Here is a 19,667-nt window from a genome sequence, read left to right as displayed (position 1 = left end):
CCTCGCTGCGAACTCCTTGGGGAGGCGTGCGCAGGCGCAGTGCACCAGCGACCCGGGGCGACCGGGGGTGGGGGGTGCGGTCAGCCCGACCGTCACTTGACCCAGTCAGTGTCCGGCCAACTCTGCAGCCGGGTACAGCCCTGCCCTTGGGGAGCCGAGGAAGGGCGGGAGAGGCTTTTCTGGGGCTCCATCAAAGAAGAACTTGTACTTTCCTGAGAACGATGCTCCCAGACCTTGGGGTGTGCCCTTCACTGGCAAAGGGCGGAGGCCCTGGCTGTGCCTCCGCGTGCTTCCGCCGCAGGGTGCAGGCGACCGCCTGCCTGGTGGGAGCGGGGCTGCTGCTGACCTTTCTCGGCGCGCTTGGCTGCGCTGGGCGGGCCCCAGGTATGGCTGCACGTGCGCGCTCCCTGCTTGTCGTCGCCAAGTCTTTGGAACTTGCTGCCAACGTTTTTGCTACGCAGTATCTTTCCGGGGTAATTTTTGTGGCCAATCTAATTATTTTGATATTATAATGTTTTACTCTCACGTGGTAACTCTAGCCGTCTGTACTTAGGGCGTAGGAATGACTCAGCCAAGTGTAATGATAATAAAGAACTACCAGATCGAAAATAATCAGTATAACCTGGTTTCAACAGTAAATGATACTCTGTAACTTGTTGACATCAAAAGAAAGTTTATTTTTTTTTCTTCGCTTCAGTTCATCTGTGTAGGACGTTGGGAACAGGCAGTTCGCTTTTTCCCTGTAACTACTCAATTCATGCACTTGGAAAATAATGTAGACAAGCAGTCATCAGTGTTAATACTTCAACATGTCATATTACAGCTGTTACCTGTTACAAAGAAATTCCTTGGTGGACCCTCCAGGTCAGTCCTTCTTTTTTTTTCTTTTCTTTTTCTTTTCTTTTCTTTTTTTTTTAATTCCTCGTTTTCATCCCTTGTTGCCTGCACCACCTCTACATATATGCAGCTCCAGATGTTTCCCACTCTACTCAGGGTCCCAATTATCAACTCCCGCAGCTTCCCTCAGCAGGATGTACCGGCTTTCTTTCTCTCTCTCTCTCCTCTTCCTTCTCTCCCTTTCTTCTCTGTCTCTGTCTGTCTCTGTCTCTGTCTGTCTCTCTCCCTCTCTCCTTCCCTCTCCTCTATGAGAAAGAAGGGCCACTTTCCATGAGTTCTCTTGAATTAGTGCTTTTCAGTACCCTCCGGGAATTGACTCCATCACTTTACCCCAGCGTTTTGTTTTTGTTTTCTGTTTTGTTGGTTTTGAGGGTTTTTTAAAATTTGTTTGTTTTTTGAGACAGAATCTCACCCTGTTGCCCAGGCTGGAGTGCAGTGGCGCAATCTCAGCTCACTGCCACCTCCGCCTCCTGGGTTCAAGTGATTCTCCTGCCTCAGCCTCCCGAGTAGCTGAGATTACAGGCGTCTGCCACCACACCTGGCTAATTTTTTGTATTTTTAGTAGAGATGGAGTTTCACCATGTTAGCCAGGCTGGTCTTGAACTCCTGACCCCAGGTGATCCGCCTGCCTCAGCCTCCCACAGTGCTGGGATTACAAACATGAGCCACCACGCCCGGACTTTGTTTGTTTTGAGATAGGGTCTCACTCTGTCGCCCAGGCTGGAGTGCAGTGGCACAATCACTGCTCACTGCAGCCTCGACTTCCACAGCTCAAGCGATCCTCCCACCTCAGCCTCCTGAGTAGCTGGGACTACAGGTGTGTGCCCCTCACACCCAGCTTACTTTTTTTTTTTTTTTTTCTATAGCGACAGGGTCTCCCTTTGTTACCCAGGCTAGTCTCAAACCCCTGGAGTCAAAAGAGATCCTCCCGCCTGTCTCACAAAGTACTGAGATGATAGACGTGAGCCACAGCATCCTGTCTGCATCTTGTTAACTTCAAGTTATACCTCTCCATAAACTCCATCTCTTTGGTTTTAAAATATACTCAACTTTCTCCTACAAAACAAACCTTACTTCCCATGACCTAACTTTCATATTATGGTCCCATTCATTTCTCCTCTTCTCCACAAGGCTTCTTAATGGAAATCTCCACATTTGCTGCCGACATATGCTCATCTCCCCGTCATTGTCCAGTTCATTGTGGCCTGGCTTCTACTTTCTCCACTTTATTTAACTACAAAGCTACCAGTGACCTTCCAAAGACAAAAGCTTCATTTCTTCAGCCTACTCATGTGGCATTATTGATTATCCACCCACTTAGAATGCTCTTCTCAGTTCTCCTGTGCCCTCTTGGTTTCTTCTTTCGTGTTCTTGCTCCATCTTCTTCCAAGTCTCTGGCATTTATCTTTTCCCCATCTGCCCCCTAAATTTAAGTGTTTTCTGAAGCCCTCTTATTTCATATATATATATATATATATATATATATATATATATATATATATAGTTCCAGACATTCTCTTCTTTAACGATTTCAACCAAATGCTGAAATTTTCAGGTTTCACCTGTGTTTAAATGACAGCCAGCTTAACTTTAGTCTTTCTCATTAGTTACAGACTCAAATTTCGGGACTGTCCATTTGACACCTCCACAAGATCGTTCCTTAGGAACCTCAAATTCCGTAAGACAACATAAACTCATGATCCTCTCCCGTTCTCAAATCTGCTTCTGCAGGGTGCCCTTGCATGCTCACAGCATCAGTCTTCCATGCTTCCCTCTTAGTTGCCTCTTCCTTCTAACTAATCACAAGTTTTATTGAGTTTTCTTCCTTTTTTTTCTTTGAGACAGAGTCTTGCTCCATCATCCAGGCGGGGGTGCAGTGGCATGATCTCAGCTCACTGCAACCACCTCAAGCCATCCTCCTGCCTTGGCCTCCCTAGTAGCTGGGACTACAGGTGTGCACCACCATGCCCAGCTAATTTTTGTATTTTTAGTAGAGATGGGGTTTCATCAGGCTCGAACTTCTGACCTCAGGTGATCCACCTGCCTTAGCCTCCCAAAGTGCTGGGATTACACATGTAAGCCTGGCCTATTGAATTTACTTCTGCCATGTCTCTCATATATGACTCTTCCTTTACATTTCTGCCTGCTGCCCCAGGTGAGTTTTTCCTCACTTCTCCTTGGGATGGCATAGCCCTCCTAACTTCTGTTCTTGCCTTCAATATCTGCTCTTCAAACCCAACCTTCATGCTGCAGCCAAAATAATCAGTCTAAATATTTCTCCACTCCCCCAGTTTTATTAAGATATAATTGACAACTAAAAATTTTGTCTATATTTGCAGTGTACAGTGATGTTTTGATACATGTATGCATTGTGCAGTGATTAAATCAAGCTAATTACTAAATACTTCTGATCCTACCATTTCCCTCCCCAGTAGCTTCTTCTTCACCTAGAAAATAAAGTTGAAGTGCATAATTTAGCATGGCATTTCTATCTCCCAGGTTAGGTCCAGCCTACCTTTTCAGTTTTGCCTCCCCTTAATAAGCCACAGAGTCCAACCCAGTGAGTCTCATCCCTGGCTGTGTGTTAAGACTACTTGGAAAGCAATATCTAGGGGTGAGACCTGAGGATTAACATTTTTTAAAGCTTCCCCCAAGATCCTGATGCACAAGTAGGGTAGCGGACCCCTGGTCTAGCCACAACTGGCTACTGTACTTCTTCATCTGCATGGTACTACCTTACTCTAAGCTCCACATACTGGGAGCTGGTAGAGCATAGCATTCACGGGAGTTGACTCTGGAACCAAATCCCAGCTCCATCACTTACTGGTTGTGTGACCTTGGATTAAATGCTGTTTCCTCTAAGAACCCTTTCCCAATCTTCCCAATCAGAATTAATTTGTTTGCTCCTTTGTAATATTTTCTGTCCTTGTTATAGCACAGGGCTGGTTCCTGATGAGCTCTCAATGGATTTTCATTTCATAGAATTAAATTATCATGCCGTACATTTTATTGTCATTGTTTGCATGCATATGTGCCCCTACACCAAATTAAAAACTCTTCGAGGGCAAAGATTATATATCATTCATCTTTGTATATTCTAGAGTGCCCCATACGTATTAGACACTCAGTAAGTTTTGAATTCTATAAACTATTTTTTAAATGAATTTTAGAGAAAGAAATACCATTAGCAAGATACTGTATTTAGAGTTATTTTCAAATATTGCCAAGTACAACATTCAGTCCAGCTTGTTCACCACCAACCCCCTGCCTCTCAACACTAAGGTTGCATGATTTGCTAGCATATGGATCCTCACTCTGTAGCAGGGAACTAGCAGAATGATGAATTTCCGTGCCTACTGTCACAAACCCGTCTCTCATTGTCAGGTCTGCCAACCTGGCATATTCACATAAGGAGTCTTATGTTATGAAGTGGTGTAATATATACAATCAATCCACAAAGGATCAATAAACACCAGTTTTCCTTCACACACATTATGAATCATAAGGGCAGCTGGATTCAAATGTTTACACATCACCTCTAATTTTAACCATCCTCATCCACATCCCCCTTGACAATTCCCTTTTCCCAAAATAAATTTGTGTAGTTTGGCCATTTGACTTAGATTGACTGATTCAACTGTAATTCTGGAGCCATTATTTTGCTTGTGCTCTTGCTTTGTTTGATTAGTTATTTGTTCAAGCATTATTTGACATTTTCTTAGTAAAGGAGACCGGTGAGTCGCTTCCAGAAGCCCAGAAGCAGACGTAACCTCCATTGGGACCTCCTGTGCACTTACGCCCCTGTAATCCCCTATTCCAGATTAGTTATGACCCAAACTTTAAGAACTGAATGAAAAGGGACAGAAAGGTTGGATGTATCCTACTCAACATATTTATGATGTTTATTTTTTATTTTATTTATTCATTTATTTATTTGAGACAGAGTCTCACTCTATTGCCCAGGCTGGAGTGCAGTGGGGCAATCTCGGCTCACTGCAGCCTCCACCTCCCGGGTTCAAGTGATTCTCCTGCCTCAGCCTCCCGAATAGCTGGGATTACAGGCGCCCACCACCACGCCCGGCCAATTTTTGTATTTTCGGTAGAAACGGGGTTTCACCATATTGGCCAGGCTGGTCTCGAACTCCTGACCTCAAGTGATTCGCCCGCGTTGGCCTCCCAAAGTGCTGAGATTACAAGCTATTTATGATATTTAATGTGTACTGTTTGTCTCTCACCTCCAGAATTAAGCTCCTCAGGACAGGGATCCTGTTTTGTTCACTAATGTTTGCCAGGTCACCTAGAACAGGTGCCTGGCACACAGTAGCTGTCAGTCGGTATTTAATTGAATGATTGAATGTATCCCAATGTACTTCTTCATCTATGCTTTTCTCCCCATGAGAAAATGAGAAGAGGGGTGCGCTTGTTGACTGAGATGGGATGAGGGCTAGGTTTGTGGAGGCCCAGCCGAGTTCCTGGACAGATCCCCAACCCAAGCTTTTGGGTTGCCGGACAACCGCGTCCTGAAATCCCGCCTTCTTGGCGGGCACGGGCCGAGGCGCCCCCTCTGATTGGCCAGCTGGAGGTGATGGGCATGAGAGACAGCGAAGGAGCAGCTACACACTAAACTTCCGGGCGCGGAGGTCTGCGCGCCCTAGTGAGCCGTTGGCCTGGTGGTCCCGCAGTGAGCCCGGCGGCCGGTGGGGAAATCAAGGAGGGTGAGCCGGGAGGGGCCCCCGGGGTGTGCTTGTCAGGTCGATTAGCCTTAAAATGTTAGTAGCAGGGGATTCTGGGTGTTAGTAGCAGGGGATTCTGGTAGTGAAGGAGCGGGACCGGGAATGGATGTAAGGAGGTCATCGGTCAGCAGGTGATTTCCCCAGAAGAGGCTTCAGCGGGCAGCTGCGTACCGAAGCTCCCTCTCCCGGCGTCTGGCTCTTCCTTCACACACGCCTTATCACATCCACTCACGATTCCCATTTCCAGGACCTGGAGGTCGGGGAGAGGTCGCAGTGGTTAAGGATGGACAGGGGTGGGTGTGGCCCTTTCTGACTCAGGCTTGTGGGTCCTGGAATAATAGCCCTTCACTCTTCTGCTTTCCTGGTTTCTGACAGGTTTGAGCATGGCAGAAGGAGACACCCTGTTATCAGTGGATTATGAAATTTTTGGGAAGGTGCAAGGGGTGTTTTTCCGCAAGTATACTCAGGTATGTGGCCTGGAGGCTTTGGGGTGGTAACCTAGGTTGTGGGCATAGGAACAAGGGACATGTTCCTGACAAATGTGAACTGGAAGCCGCTGGCCAGCTGCATGGCAAAGAGGTAGTTTGTAGAGCAATGAGTATGAAAATGCTGTGCAATCGGTAAAACATGGTGTAAATGGAAGATTATCCTGCTGTTATTATTTGTCTTTTTCCAACAGTGGTGCCTGAGCATCTAGACACACATATTAATGAGCTTCTCTCTTCCAAGGGAAATAGAGGGCTTCACCAGTTCTCGCTGTTGTGGCGTCATCAAACCAAGTCAGATTTCTTATAGAAAGGCTAACATTGATTGAAGAGATGGCATTTAGATGACCTGATGTCATGTATATAACATATATAAATGCTTCCTCTGTAGTTGCTGCACTTTCTTCAGACCTCTTTCTCCAAGCTTCCCTCAATTCTCCACTTAATTCCTTTCTATTCTTTTTTTGGTTTTGAAAGAACATTTACATTTTCCAGCTGACATTTTTCGTATTAAAAACTCTTTATCCGTTCCAGAATAGGTGATGGGAACACTGAATGTGGAGCCTGGTATTATTCATGGGAACACTGAATGTGGAGCCTTAAATAAGGGAGTATTTAAGGGGATGGACAAACTGCTGGCAGCCTCTACCTCTGCTTTAATGTGGTTAATCTTCCCTCAACAGGCACACATAAATGCAAGCTCAATTTCCCCTCTGCCTTCTGTAGGTATTGGCTATTGCCTTCCCGGTGTGTCTTTAATCCCACAGATAATGAGTTAGGACTGCAGAACTTCTTAAGTGTCTCCTTCCTGGGACTGTGGTACTTAAAATTCAAATTCTAACCTGGAAGGAATCTTTGAAATCTTTGAAATATGAATGTGAATTGTCAATACCTTTTTTCCTTTTTCTTTTTTTTTCTGGAGGATGGTGGCACAGTCACAGCTCATTGCAGCCTTAACCTCCCAGGCTCAAATGATCCTCCTTCCTCAGCCTCCCAAGTAGCTGGGACCACAGGTGCATGCCACCACCCCAGCTTTTTTTTTTTTTTTTTCTTTTAATAGAGAGCTATGTTGCCCAGGCTGGTCTTGAACTCCTGGGCTCAAGTGATCCTTCTACCTCTTTTTCTTTTTTCTTTTTTTTTTTTTCCTTGAGACAGTTTCACTCTTGTTGCCCAGGCCGGAGTGCAATGGCACGATCTTAGCTCACTGCAATTTCCGCCTCCCGGGTTCAAGCGTTCTCCTACAAGTAGCTGAGATTACAGGTATGCGCCACCATGCCCCGCTAATTTTGTATTTTTAGTAGAGACAGGATTTCTCCATGTTGGTCAGACTGGTCTTGAACTCCCAACCTCAGGTGATCCGCCCACCTCGGCCTCCCAAAGTGTTGGGATTACAGGTGTGAGCCACTGTGCCCAGCCAATACCTCTTATTCTAATTATTCAGAAACCATTTCTTCCCATCTGACATTCAAATAGGAAATGACCGTTGAAAACAGAATTGCTGAAACTCATAGCAAGAGCTGTGTTCCAATTAGCTTTGCTACCAATTATGCAGGTAAGTTCCTGTAAATTAAGGTGATTGAGATAATAGCTTCAAAGGTTAGTCAAAGTTGTTGAGGGAGAAGGGCCAGATAGTGGTATATATAGCCCATCTTTCTCTACCTGCCCTTCTCCCCAGTTTTTTGTTTGTTTGTTTGTTTTGTTTGTTTTGTTTTTTTTTTGAGACGGAGTCTCGCTTTGTGGCCCAGGCTGGAGTGCAGTGGCCGGATCTCAGCTCACTGCAAGCTCCGCCTCCTGAGTTTATGCCATTCTCCTGCCTCAGCCTCCCGAGTAGCTGGGACTACAGTTGCCCGCCACCTCGCCCAGCTAGTTTTTTGTATTTTTTAGTAGAGACGGGGTTTTACCGTGTTAGCCAGGATGGTCTCAATCTCCTGACCTCGTGATCCGCCCGTCTCGGCCTCCCAAAGTGCTGGGATTACAGGCTTGAGCCACCGCGTCCGGCCACTCCCCAGTTTAAAGAAAGAATAACAGAATGCAGAAAAACAAATATTGATTGGAAAACTGCATATAAAATGACATCTTTTTTTAAAATTAGGCTTGTAGCTTATTCTTTACTATTTATAATCATTTAAATATATATGTTCATTTGAACAGTTGTTTTGCTGCAGTCTGTTTGCTGTTGATATTATCTAGCCTCTTATTTAAATTCCTTCATTTCTAGAGAAGTGGCAAATAATAATTCAGGGACTTTTAAAAACTTGGAATATAATTTACATCCCATAAAACCCATCCTCCTAAAGTGTATAATTTGGTGATTTTTAGTATATTCACAAAGTTGTGCACTAATTCCAGAACATTTTCATCATCCCAAAAAGAAACCCCCTACCTGTTAGCACTCACTCCTCATCCCCTAAACCCCTAATAACCACTAACCTACTTTCTGTCTGTATGAATTTGCCTATTCTAGATTTTTGTTGTTGTTGTTGTTGTTGAGATGGAGTCTCAACTCTGTCTCACTCTGTCGTCCAGGCTGGAGTGCAGTGGCATGATATCGGCTCACTGCAACCTCTGCCTCCCGCGTTCAAGTGATTCTTCTCCCTCAGCCTCCCAAGTAGCCAGGATTAAGGGCATGCACCACCACGCCCCGTTAATTTTTGTATTTTTAGTAGAGACGGGGTTTCACCATGTTGGCCAGGCAGGTCTTGAACTCCTGACCTCAGGTGATCCACCTACCTCGGCCTCCCAAAGTGCTGGGATTACATTCGTGAGCCACCATGTTCACCCTATTCTTGGTATTTCATATAAATGGAATCATACAAATGTGGCCTTTTTTTGTGACTGGCTCCGTTCACTTAACATATTGTTTTCAAGGTTTATCTACACTGTAGCATGTATTAGTATCCTATTCCTTTTTATGGCTGAATAATATCCCATTGTATGGATATACCACATTTTATTTATCCATTCATCAGTTAATGGAAATTTGGGTTTGATTTTTGGCCATTATGAATAATAGTGCTGGGAACACATATGTGCATATTGTTGTGTAGACAATGTTTTCAGTTCCATTGAGTATATACATACCTAGGAGTAGATTGCTGGGTCATATGGTAACTTTATGTTTAACTTTTTGAGGAACTGCCAAACTTTTCCAAAGCAGCTATACCATTTTATGTTCTCACTGGCAATGTGTGAGAATTCCAGTTTGTCCACATCCTTGCCAATGATGGTTACTGTCTTTTATGTTAGCCATCCTAGTGGGTATGAGGTAATATCTCATTGTGGTTGTTTGTTTGTTTTTCAGGTATTAATGAATTTAAAAGGATTTAAATCATACGAGGAATATTCTGCAACTACAGTGGAACTAAACCACATTAAAAAAAATAAAAAAGATAACTGGAAAATCCCAAAATATTTGGAAACCATATAGCACACTTACTTCTAAAATTGTGGTAGAATACATATAACATAAAAATTACTGTTTTAACCATTTTTAAATGTACAATTCGGTGGTCTTAAGTACATTGTTCTGTTTATCTACAGAACGCTTTTCATCTTGCAAAACTGAAACTCTGTATTCATTAAACGCTAACTCCCCATTTTCTCCTTCCCCCAAGCCCCTGACAATCATAAATCTACATTCTATTAATTCAACTATTCTAGTTACCTCATATAAGTAGAATTTTACAGTATTTGTCCTTTTGTGGCTGGCTTATTTCACTTAGCGTAATATCCTTAAGGTTCATCTGTGTTATATCATGAAAGTAAAAACAATTTTCTTTCTTTGTAAGACTGAATAATATCCTGTTGTATGTGTAACTTTCAGTGTGGTTTTGATTTGCCTTCCTAATGACTAATGATGTTGAACATGTTTTCATGGGCTTATTGGCATATTTTATGTCTTCTTTGGAGAAATGTCCATTCAAATCTTTTTGCCCATTTTTAGTTATTTGCCTCCTTATTCTTGAGTCATAAGAATATTTTTATTCTGGATACTAGTCCCTTATCAGATATATGATATACAAACATTTCTCCCATTCTGTGGGTTGTCTTTTTAATTTCTTGATAGTGTCTATGAAGTACAAAAGTTTTTACTTTTGATGAAGTCAAATCAAATTTATCTGTTCTTTTTTTGCTTATACTTTTAGTGTTATGTCTAAGAAATCTTCCTAATCCAAGGTCATGAAGGTTCATGCCTATGTTTTTTGTTTGTTTTGTTTTTGTTTTTTGTAGCGACTGGATTTCCCCAAGTTGCCCAGGCTGGTCCTGACCTCAAGCAGTCTGCCCACCTCAGCCTCCCAAAGTGCTGGGATTACAGGTGTGAGCCACCACACCCAGCTGTCATGCCTATCTTTTCTTTTCCTTTTTTTCTTTTTTTCTTTTTTTTTTTAGACAGAGTCTTGCTCTGTGCAGTGGTACAATCTCGGTTCACTGCAGCCTTCTGCCTCCAGGGTTCAAGCGATTCTCCTGAGTAGCTGGGATTACAGATGTGCACCACCATGCCTGCCTAGTTTTTGTATTTTTAGTAGACATGGGGTTTCACCATGTTGGTCAGACTGGTCTCCTGACCTCGTGATCCACCCGCCTCGTGATCCACCCGCCTCAGGCTCCCAAAGTGCTGGGATTACAGGCGTGAGTCACCGTGCCCAGCCGCCCATGTTTTCTTCAAAGTTTCATAGTTTACACTCTTAGACTGAGGTCTTTGATCCAGTTTAATTTTTATGTGATGTGAGGTAGGAAATCCAGCTTTATTCTTTTGCATGTGAATATCCAGTTGTCCCAGCACCATTTGTTGAAATTAGTATTATTTCCCACATTCATTTGTCATGGCACCCTTTTCAAAAATCAACATAAAGGTAAGGGTTTATTTCTGGACTCTCAATACTATTCCATTCATCTGTATGTCTGCCTACTGTAGTTGAGATGTTTGTCCCCTTCAAATCTCATGTTGAAATTTGATCCCCAGTGTTGAAGGTGGGACATAATGGGAGGTATTTGAGTCATGGGGCCAGGTCCCTCATGAGCAGATTAATGCCCTTCCTGCAGGGTGGGAGGGTCAATGAATTCTTACTCTATTAGTTCCCTTGAGAACTAGTTGTTATTTTTATTTATTTATTTTTTTGAAATGGAGTCTCATTCTTGTCGCCCAGGCTAGAGTGCAGTGGCACAATCTTGGCTCACTGCAACCTCCGCCTCCAGGGTTCAAGTGATTCTCCTGCCTCACCCTCCCAAGTAGCTGGGATTACAGGCACCCGCCACCACACCCAGCTAATTTTTGTATTTTTAGTAGAGATGGGGTTTCACCATGTTGACCAGGCTGGTCTCGAACTCCTGACCTCAGGTGATCCACCTGCCTCGGCCTCCCAAAGTGCTAGGATTACAGGTGTGAGCCACTGCACCTGGTGGGAACTGGTTATTAAAAAGAGCCTGGTACCCCACCTCTTCCCACCCTGCCTCACTTCCTCTTTAACCGTATGATCTCTGCACATGCGGAATCCCCTTTGCCTTCCACCGTGAGTGGAAACAGCCTAAGGCCCTCACCTGATGCCAGTGACAGTCTCATGCTTGTACAACCTACAGAATCATGAGCCAAATAAACCTCTTCATAAATTACCCAGCCTCCGGGAGTTCTTTTTTTTTTTTTTTTTTTTTTTTTTTTTGAGACAGAGTCTTGCTCTGTCGCCCAGCCTAAAGTGCAATAGTGTGATCTTGGCTCACTGCAACCTCCACTTCCCAGGTTCAAATGATTCTCCTGCCTCAGCCTCCTGAGTAGCTGGGATTACAGGCACCCACCACCGTACCCAGCTAACTTTTGTATTTTTAATAGATGGGGTTTCACCATCTTGGCCAGGCTGGTCTTGAACTTCTGACCTCATGATCACCCCACCTCAGCCTCCCAAAGTGCTGGGATTTCAGGTGTGAGCTACCATGCCCGGCCCTCAGGTAGTTCTTTATAGCAACACGAAATGGTCTAAGCCACTATCCTTATGCCAATATCACACTGTCTCAGTTACTGCAGCTTTGTAGTAAATTTTGAAATTGGGAAGTGTGAATTCTTCAACTTTGTTTTTCCTTTTCAAGATTATTTCTAGCTATTCTGGGTCCCTTATGTTTCCATGTAAATTTTAGTATCAGTTTTTCGATTTCTGCAAAAGCACTGGGATTTTGATAGAGATTGAGTTGAATCTGTAGATCAACTGGGTAGTAGTATCACCTTAACAATGTTAAGTCTTCCAATACATCAATAAGGGATGTCTTTTCATTTACTTAGATAGTCTTTAATTTCTTTCAAGAATGTTTTGTAACTTTCTGTATATGTCTTGCAGTTCTTTTGTTAAATTTATTCCTAGACATTTTATCTTTTTGATGCTATTATAAATGGAATTGTTTCCTAACTTCATTTTCAGTTTTTCATTGCTAGTGTATAGAAATACAATTGATTTTTGTATATCAATTTTATATCCTACAACCTTGTGAGACTGTTAATTAGCTCTAGTGTGTGCCTGTGTATGTTCCTTAGGACTTTTTGTATACAAGATATGTCATCTGCAAGTAGAGGTAGTTTTGCTTTTTCCTTTCCAATCTGAATACCTTTTCTTTTTCCAGCTATGGATAGACCCTCAAGTATAATATTGAGCAGAGTGGTAGTAGCAGACATCCTTGTCTTGTTCCTGATCTTAGTGGGAAGGTTTTCAATCTTTCACCATTAAGTATGATGTTAGCAGTGGGTTTTTCACAGATTCCCTTTATCAGGTTGAGGAAGTTTCCTTCTGTTCCTAGTTTGTTGAGTGTTTTGATCAAAAAAGAGGTATTAGTTTTTGTCAAATGCTTTTTTGCCATCTATTGAGATTATCATGTAGCTTTTATTAATATGGCATATTAAGTTGATTACTTCTTGCATATTGAAGCAATCTTGAAAGAAATCCTAATTTGTCATGGTGTACAATTCTTTTTAGATGTTGCCTGATTTGGTTCACTAGTATTTTGCTGAGGATTTTTGCATCTCTGTTCATAAGAGATATTGGTCTATGGTTTTTTGGTGGTGTTTTTCTTGTGACGGCTTTGTTGTTTTGGAGTTTCTTTGTTTTTTCTTTTACACTGGGTTTTTTTTTTTCCTCTTTATTTTTCATTTTTATTTTTTAGCTTTGGTTTTAGTATAAGGATAATGCTGGCTTAATAGCATGTGTTGGGAAGTGTTTCCTCTTATTTTTTTTAACCCTTAATTCTTGGTTTGGATCTTCTATTTTTTGGAAGAGCTTGTGAAGGGTTGGTAAAGGATTGTTTTTTAAACATTTGGTAGAATTTACCCATGAAGTCATCTGGTCCTGGGCTTTTTCTCTGTGGGAAGGTTTTTGATTAAAAATTCCATCTCTTTACTTGGTATAGGTCTATTCACACTTTCTATTTCTTCTTGATTCAGTTTTGGTTGTTTGTCTTTCTAGGTTATTAGGTTTCTTTTCATCCAAGTTAATCTAACTTTTTGGCATATAATTGTTCATAGAATTCCCTTATATCCTTTTTATCTTTGTAAGGTTGGTGGTAATGTCTCCTCTTTTATTTCTGATTTTAGTAATTTGAGGCTTTCATCCTTTTTTCTTTATCAGTCTAGCTAAAGGTTGTCAATTTTGTTGATCTTGTCAAAGAAGCAACTTTTGTTTTATTGATTTTCTCTATTCTTCTGCTTTCCATTAATTTCTGCTCTAATCTTTATTTCTTTCTTTCTGCTCATTTTGAATTTAGTTTGCTCTTCTTTTTCTAGTATCCTAAGGTGGAAATCTTGGTTATTGATTTGAAGAGAGTTTCTTTTTAGATTGCAACTAGAGTTGGTGATTATATTCCTTAAAATATTGTCAGATGATTGGTTAAGCAAAAATATGGTTATGAGGTAGAATTCGCTTTTTGGAATTTTCTTAGGGAGAAAAACCCTGTTTACTTGTGCAATAGATATTCAAAACTGAACATAAGTCAATAACATTATGCTATCGTTAAAAAAATAAGAACAGAGTTGAGCACACAAATGAAACCAGTAGGAAACACCCATTCTCAACACTGGTCAAATTTTGTAGCATTCTGTTCAACTCTCAAGAGTTCAGGTAAGGCCAGGTGCAGTGGCTCACGCCTGTAATCCCAGCACTTTGGGAGGCCGAGGCGGGCGGATCACGAGGTCAGGAGATTGAGACCATCCTGGCTAACACAGTGAAACCCCACCTCTACTAAAAATACAAAAAAATTAGCTGGGAGTGGTTGCGGGAGCCTGTGGTCCCAGCTACTTGGGAGGCTGAGGCAGGAGAATGGCGTGAACCCGTGAGGCGGAGCTTGCAGTGAGCTGGATCGCGCCACTGCACTCCAACTGGGGCGACAGAGTGAGACTCCGTCTCAAAAAAAAAAGAGTTCAGATAAATCACACTGCAAATTTTTAAAGATTTATTTGACTGTTAAACCTCCTGTTTAAAACTGCACATTCTTACAGCTATTTACCATACATATAAGATATCTCTTAAGAACTGGAGATAGTCAGCTCCCGTGGGTTAATTTGAAGCAGAAGAGGGCAGTTGTTATACCAAGTCAGTTGGATGTGGAGTCTTACTCAAAATTCATTCTCAGCATTCTTCTTTTATGGTATCTTCTTTGGCACTTAGCAGTGCATCGGGTAGGCATCTTCTATTTTTCTTCATTCTTTAATTTCCTTTGTATCCCTCAAATGGCTATTTATTTGGTTGGAGTCTGTTTTGTTCATTAAGCAAACATGTCTTTGCTTTGAACATGTCTTTGATTTGATGGATACTTACATTCCTCATCAAACATTTTTTTTGCTATGCATAACGTTTTCTTTGGCCAACTCCAGCAATTTCCCACATTTTGACATGCAATCATGTTAACTCCCATTTTCTTTTGTAATCCAACACCTTCTATTTAGATAGATTACTTTAACAATCAGTGACTTAATATTCTAATCATAAATTTATACAAAAATAAAATTACCTCCAAAACATTGCTACCTTTCCTAAACATTCAGTCTTGCCACAGTTTAATAAAAGGAAAGAACATTAAAAAGGATAAGCCACTATAATGATTAGATGCTTTTCATAAGCCTAAAGGCATTGTGATTATTTAGACAGAAGAGAAGAAAGTCAAGTGAAAACCTGATAGTTATGTAGTCTCATGGTTTGCTGTTGAGAGGTTGATCACCAGCTGCTTTTCTTTTCTAGGAAGACAACAAAGTGGGCTTTGGCTACGACATAAATATATTGGGTTAGACAGTTTTACTACAGTAAGAACAATGGGATGAGTTGCTCAGGAAATTGTGAAATACTTTCTAATGATCTTTAAAGATATAACAAACACGAATTCATCTGGATTTTAGGTGTGGTCCTGGTTAACGGCAAAGGGAAGGGTCAAAGAACTTCATGCTTTTTCCATTTAACATACCCAATAGATTCTTGATTAGGGGAAGGGAAAATGAGCAAGATACAGTCCAGTATTCTAAAAACAATCAGCCTTAGGGGATCATTTCAAAAGCATCTGTTTTGGACTTAAGTCTTTGGTACTTAACCAAATTGACTTCACACTGAAAAATTCTAGTGCCTGAGTTTTATAGGGTAGAAGAAAGACATGGAGTCAAGTGGCCAACACTTCATGTGAAGATAAGCAATGAGCTCCTTCTTGCTGTCTTTCTTTTGACTGTTCTGGGCAATATCAAATTAGTTTCTGTGGTTTGATTATAGGCCAGATTGTAGTCTTACCTTGTTTTCCTCAATCTCACTGGATCTTTCTCTCTTTTTTCCCCCCTTAGGCTGAGGGTAAAAAGCTGGGATTGGTAGGCTGGGTCCAGAACACTGACCGGGGCACAGTGCAAGGACAATTGCAAGGTCCCATCTCCAAGGTGCGTCATATGCAGGAATGGCTTGAAACAAGAGGAAGTCCCAAATCACACATCGACAAAGCAAACTTCAACAATGAGAAAGTCATCTTAAAGTTGGATTACTCAGACTTCCAAATTGTAAAATAATGGCCTGAATTTAAGTTTTGTTTTTGGTTGATTTGGTTTGGTTTTTATTGTTAATAGAGATAGAACTATTGTGTGTTAATATTAGCATTAGTCAATAAGTTATTTTAATGTCAGATATTTGAATGTTATTATATATTACCTGTATGATGGAAGGATTATTACTGTACACAAATCTAATCAATAAAAACATTAGAACCTTCTGCTTAGAGTACTTTTTAAAAATCTTCAGTGAACTTCCTTTTGGGCGAAATAAGAAGTATTTATTCAGTAAACATTTGTGGGAGGATTTTGAGGTAATTTAAAGAAGTCTGAAAGAAAAAAAGTTATGTTAGTCATTTCTTTAAATGGTTTCTATGAAATGTTCTTCAAGAAATTGCATGCCTAATAAGAACAAATACCACAAGTTCAATTTGTTAGCTCTGTTCATATGATGTTTGGATGAATTACTTCTGCTGTTGTTTCTTTTCTCTGGGTAAGGAATTCACATAAAGTTATGTTACGGGCTGAACTGTGTCCCACCAAATTCATATGTTAAAGTCCCAGTCCCCAGTACCTCAGAAAGTGACTGTATTGGGACACAGAGCCTTTAAAGAGGTAATTAAGGTTGAATGAGGCTGTGAGGGTGGGCCCTACTCCAGTCTGACTGGTGTTCTTATAAGAGAACATATTGGACATAGACACACATGTGCAAAAATGAAAGACCCTGTGAAAATGGCCATCTACAAGCCAAGGAGAGGCCTCAGAAGAAATCGTTGCTGCCAACACCTTGATCTCAGACTTCTAGTCTCTAGACCTGAGAGGAAATAGACTGCTGCTGCTTAAGTTACTCAGTCTGAGGTATTTTGTTATAGCAGTCCTAGCTATAGTAATAATCATAAACAGTTATCAGGATTTTGCTTAATCAGCCCTAGAAGACTGGTTGGTTGGGTTTGGTTAGTCACTAAACTAGTATATGTCAAATGCTTACCAGGTCTGACAAATTTGTTATAAATTCCACTTTAAATAAATTCTCAATGAAAATGAGATAGAAAGCAAAAACTAAGGACTGGTTAACAATTTCAAAACACTTTATTCTCACAGCATTCTCAGAGTTCTGCTCTCCTTTAGTTATAAAAGAAGCTGTGGTGGCATTGGGGAGATTCAAGTCAGTGAAGAGAGTCTTGGTGTTGTCGTCTGTAAATTAAGAGTTGAGCAAAGGCCGGGTGCGGTGGCTCACACCTGTAATCCCAACACTTTGGGAGGCCGAGGTGGGCAGATCACCTGAGGTCGGGAGTTCAAGACCAGCCTGACCAACATGGAGAAATCCCCGTCTCTACAAAAAATACAAAATTAGCCGAGCGTGGTGGCGCATGCCTGTAATCCCAGCTACTGGGGAGGCTGAGGCAGGAGAATCTCTTGAACCCGGCAGGCGGAGGTTGCGGTGATCTGAGATCACGCCATTGAACTCCAGCCTGGGCAACAGCCTCTGTCTCAAAAAAAAAAAAAAAAAAGAGTTGAGTTAGACAGTTTCTCAGCCTTTTCCAGCTCCAAATGCTATAATTCTAAGATGGAAGCCTCTGGAATTATTCATTCATTCAGTGCCTACCATAAGCCAGGCACTGCTCTTGGTAACTGGGATACAGCAGTAAACAAAATATATAAACTCTTTACCTTCACATAGCTTACATTCTAGGGAGAGAAGACAATAAGCAAACATAAAATATATATTGAATTAAACGGTAGTTAAGAGCAAAGGTGAAAATGAGAAAAAAAGGAAAGGGAACACACGGGAAAAAAACAAACAAACATAAAAACAAAAGTAAAAGTTACGACATAGTCTTTCACACCATGCCAAAAGGGGATAAGGATTGAGACTGTAGGTACCCGTTCACTGAACCCTGGGATGCGGATCCTTGGCTGGAACACCTGACGCGCATGCGCACTGGTGTGTCGTGGCCTGGCGCGCCCCTCCGAAGCGCATGCTCGTGGACTCGCACGTGCACGAGCCTCAAGACCCAAGGTGCGCGCGTCGGCGTCCCAGGCGGTTGGTGTCCGAGAATTGGTTAAGCTGGACTCGAGGTGACTCTGGGGGAAGCACGCGACGAAAAGATGTTGCCGGGGGCTCTTCTAACACCAGAAGGGCCTGATGATGGCTGCGCGCAGCTTTCGGAGCCGGATGCGCGAGGACCCCGGAGGCCCGGCGGCCTGGCGGCAGGGCGGGCCCGGTGTGGGGACAAGGACGGGGCTGGCTGGGGAGGGGCTGGGCCTGGCGGGAAGGCGGCGCTGCCCTGGACGCGGCCCGCGCGGCGCTCCCAGGCCCCTGGGCCCTGGATCCAGGCCAGTGCGTTGCGTCCGTCCCAAGCGCAGGCGTCATCAGGAAATCGTTGGGTTTACATTAATCGGAATACTTGTTAAACGTTTGCCCCTCACTTGCTGCCGGCTGCGAAGTGCATTAGCTTAGAAAGCAGCAGAAGTTCTGCAGTTAGATCCCTGATTTTCCCGGGTTCGGAAAACCAACCCCACCGCCTACAGGGGGCTCCCCCACGCGGCTTTCACTGATGGAGAAGAGGGGGAGACCTTTAATGGCACTAGAATCTTAGGGTTTGGGTTTTTTAGATGTTTTTTGTTTTTGTGCTTTTACTTGCAGGAAAACTTAAAATCAAATTCAGGCAGCCCCATGCCATCATTATTATTACCAGGGTAGTTTATGCCCGTCTGTAAAGACCAAAAGAATATTAATAATAATGACCGTCTGGCTGGGCGCGGTGGCTCACACCTGTAATCCCAGCACTTTGGGAGGCCAAGGCGGGAGGATCACTTGAGTTCAGGAGTTTGAGACCAGGCTGGTCAACATGGTGAAACCCCATCTCTACATAAAAGACAAAAATTAGCCAGGCGTGGTGGTGCGCGCCTGTAATCCCAGCTACTTGAGAGGCTGAGGCTGGAGGATTGCTTGAGCCCAGGAGGTGCAGGCTGCAGTGCCGAGATTGTGTCATTGCACTCCAGCCTGGGTGGCAGAGCAAGACCCTGTTTCAAAAAAGAATAATAACGACCTTCTAAAAACATGAGTAATACGTGAACAGGATTTAACAATCGAATGGCAAAGAAAGGTTTATATGAAAAGGAATTTTCCTGCTTTATCTTTTCCCATTCCCAACCTCTTTCCCTGAGGTGACTATACTTAACCATAATAATAATAATCTCTTAATGCCCCCAATTTCTCTTTGATACAATTTGATTCTTAAAATTTCTTCCTATTGCTTCACGTTATTGCAGTGTCTTAGCAATTCATTATAAGTGCTTTTCTAAAAGTCATGGTTATTGTGTAATGTATAAATGTTATGAAACTAGCTTGGACATTTTTGTCGTGAATAATTTCTAGCTAATGTTCCTTAGCTGTATTTAATTTAAGCATCTGTTTTTGGTGAAGTGGTTAGAATTTCTAATACTGTCTTTACCGGTCAACTTCAAGTGTAATTATGATTTCACTTTAGGACATGTGGGATTTAGAAAGGAGCATTGAAAATTATGAAATTATGAATGTTTCTTTGGATGTGAATTCATTGC

General features: G+C 42.2%; 2 protein-coding genes across 29 annotated transcripts in view; both read left to right on the top strand.

Moving 5' to 3' along the window:
• Positions 1 to 107: 107 nt before the first annotated feature.
• Positions 108 to 16,321, top strand: ACYP1 (acylphosphatase 1). 7 transcript variants are annotated; one of them, XM_065549090.1, is made up of 5 exons: positions 108 to 473; positions 824 to 864; positions 2,505 to 2,575; positions 6,006 to 6,097; positions 15,906 to 16,321. In XM_065549090.1, exons 1-5 carry the CDS (start codon positions 222 to 224, stop codon positions 16,119 to 16,121), a joined length of 672 nt encoding a protein of 223 aa, XP_065405162.1. In that variant the 5' UTR covers positions 108 to 221; the 3' UTR covers positions 16,122 to 16,321. The 7 variants fall into 7 exon arrangements, with proteins under 7 accessions (XP_065405162.1, XP_065405161.1, XP_073853972.1 ...); XM_065549089.1 differs by having other exon boundaries at positions 698 to 864; XM_073997871.1 differs by lacking the exons at positions 2,505 to 2,575; positions 15,906 to 16,321 and adding an exon at positions 10,346 to 10,361 and having other exon boundaries at positions 698 to 864.
• Positions 16,322 to 18,087: 1,766 nt separating this feature from the next.
• The window catches only part of MLH3 (mutL homolog 3), a 35,021-nt gene continuing 33,441 nt past the window's right edge, over positions 18,088 to 19,667 (top strand). For 19 of the 22 annotated variants that reach the window (XR_012415996.1, XR_012415997.1, XR_012415993.1 and 16 more), the window contains exon 1: positions 18,088 to 18,179. The gene's annotated coding sequence lies outside the window, so the exon portion shown is untranslated. The remainder of the gene's footprint in view (positions 18,180 to 19,667) is intronic. The other 3 variants (XM_073997857.1, XM_073997853.1, XM_045396764.3) reach the window with 1 other exon arrangement.

Source organism: Macaca fascicularis, chromosome 7, assembly GCF_037993035.2.
Source record: "Macaca fascicularis isolate 582-1 chromosome 7, T2T-MFA8v1.1".
NCBI lineage: Eukaryota > Metazoa > Chordata > Mammalia > Primates > Cercopithecidae > Macaca > Macaca fascicularis.
Note: the sequence above shows the minus strand (reverse complement) of the source record. Positions and strands in the feature narration are given on the sequence as shown.

What these genes read in the sequence shown, in the direction of transcription:
- ACYP1 (XM_065549089.1), top strand. Translation starts at nt 222, where the DNA reads ATGCTCCCAGACCTTGGGGTGTGCCCTTCACTGGCAAAGGGCGGAGGC. An exon ending in TTCCTTGGTGGACCCTCCAG is followed by an intron (nt 865 to 2,504) that starts GTCAGTCCTTCT and finishes CTTTCTCATTAG; the next exon opens with TTACAGACTCAAATTTCGGG. An exon ending in TTTTCCGCAAGTATACTCAG is followed by an intron (nt 6,098 to 15,905) that starts GTATGTGGCCTG and finishes TTCCCCCCTTAG; the next exon opens with GCTGAGGGTAAAAAGCTGGG.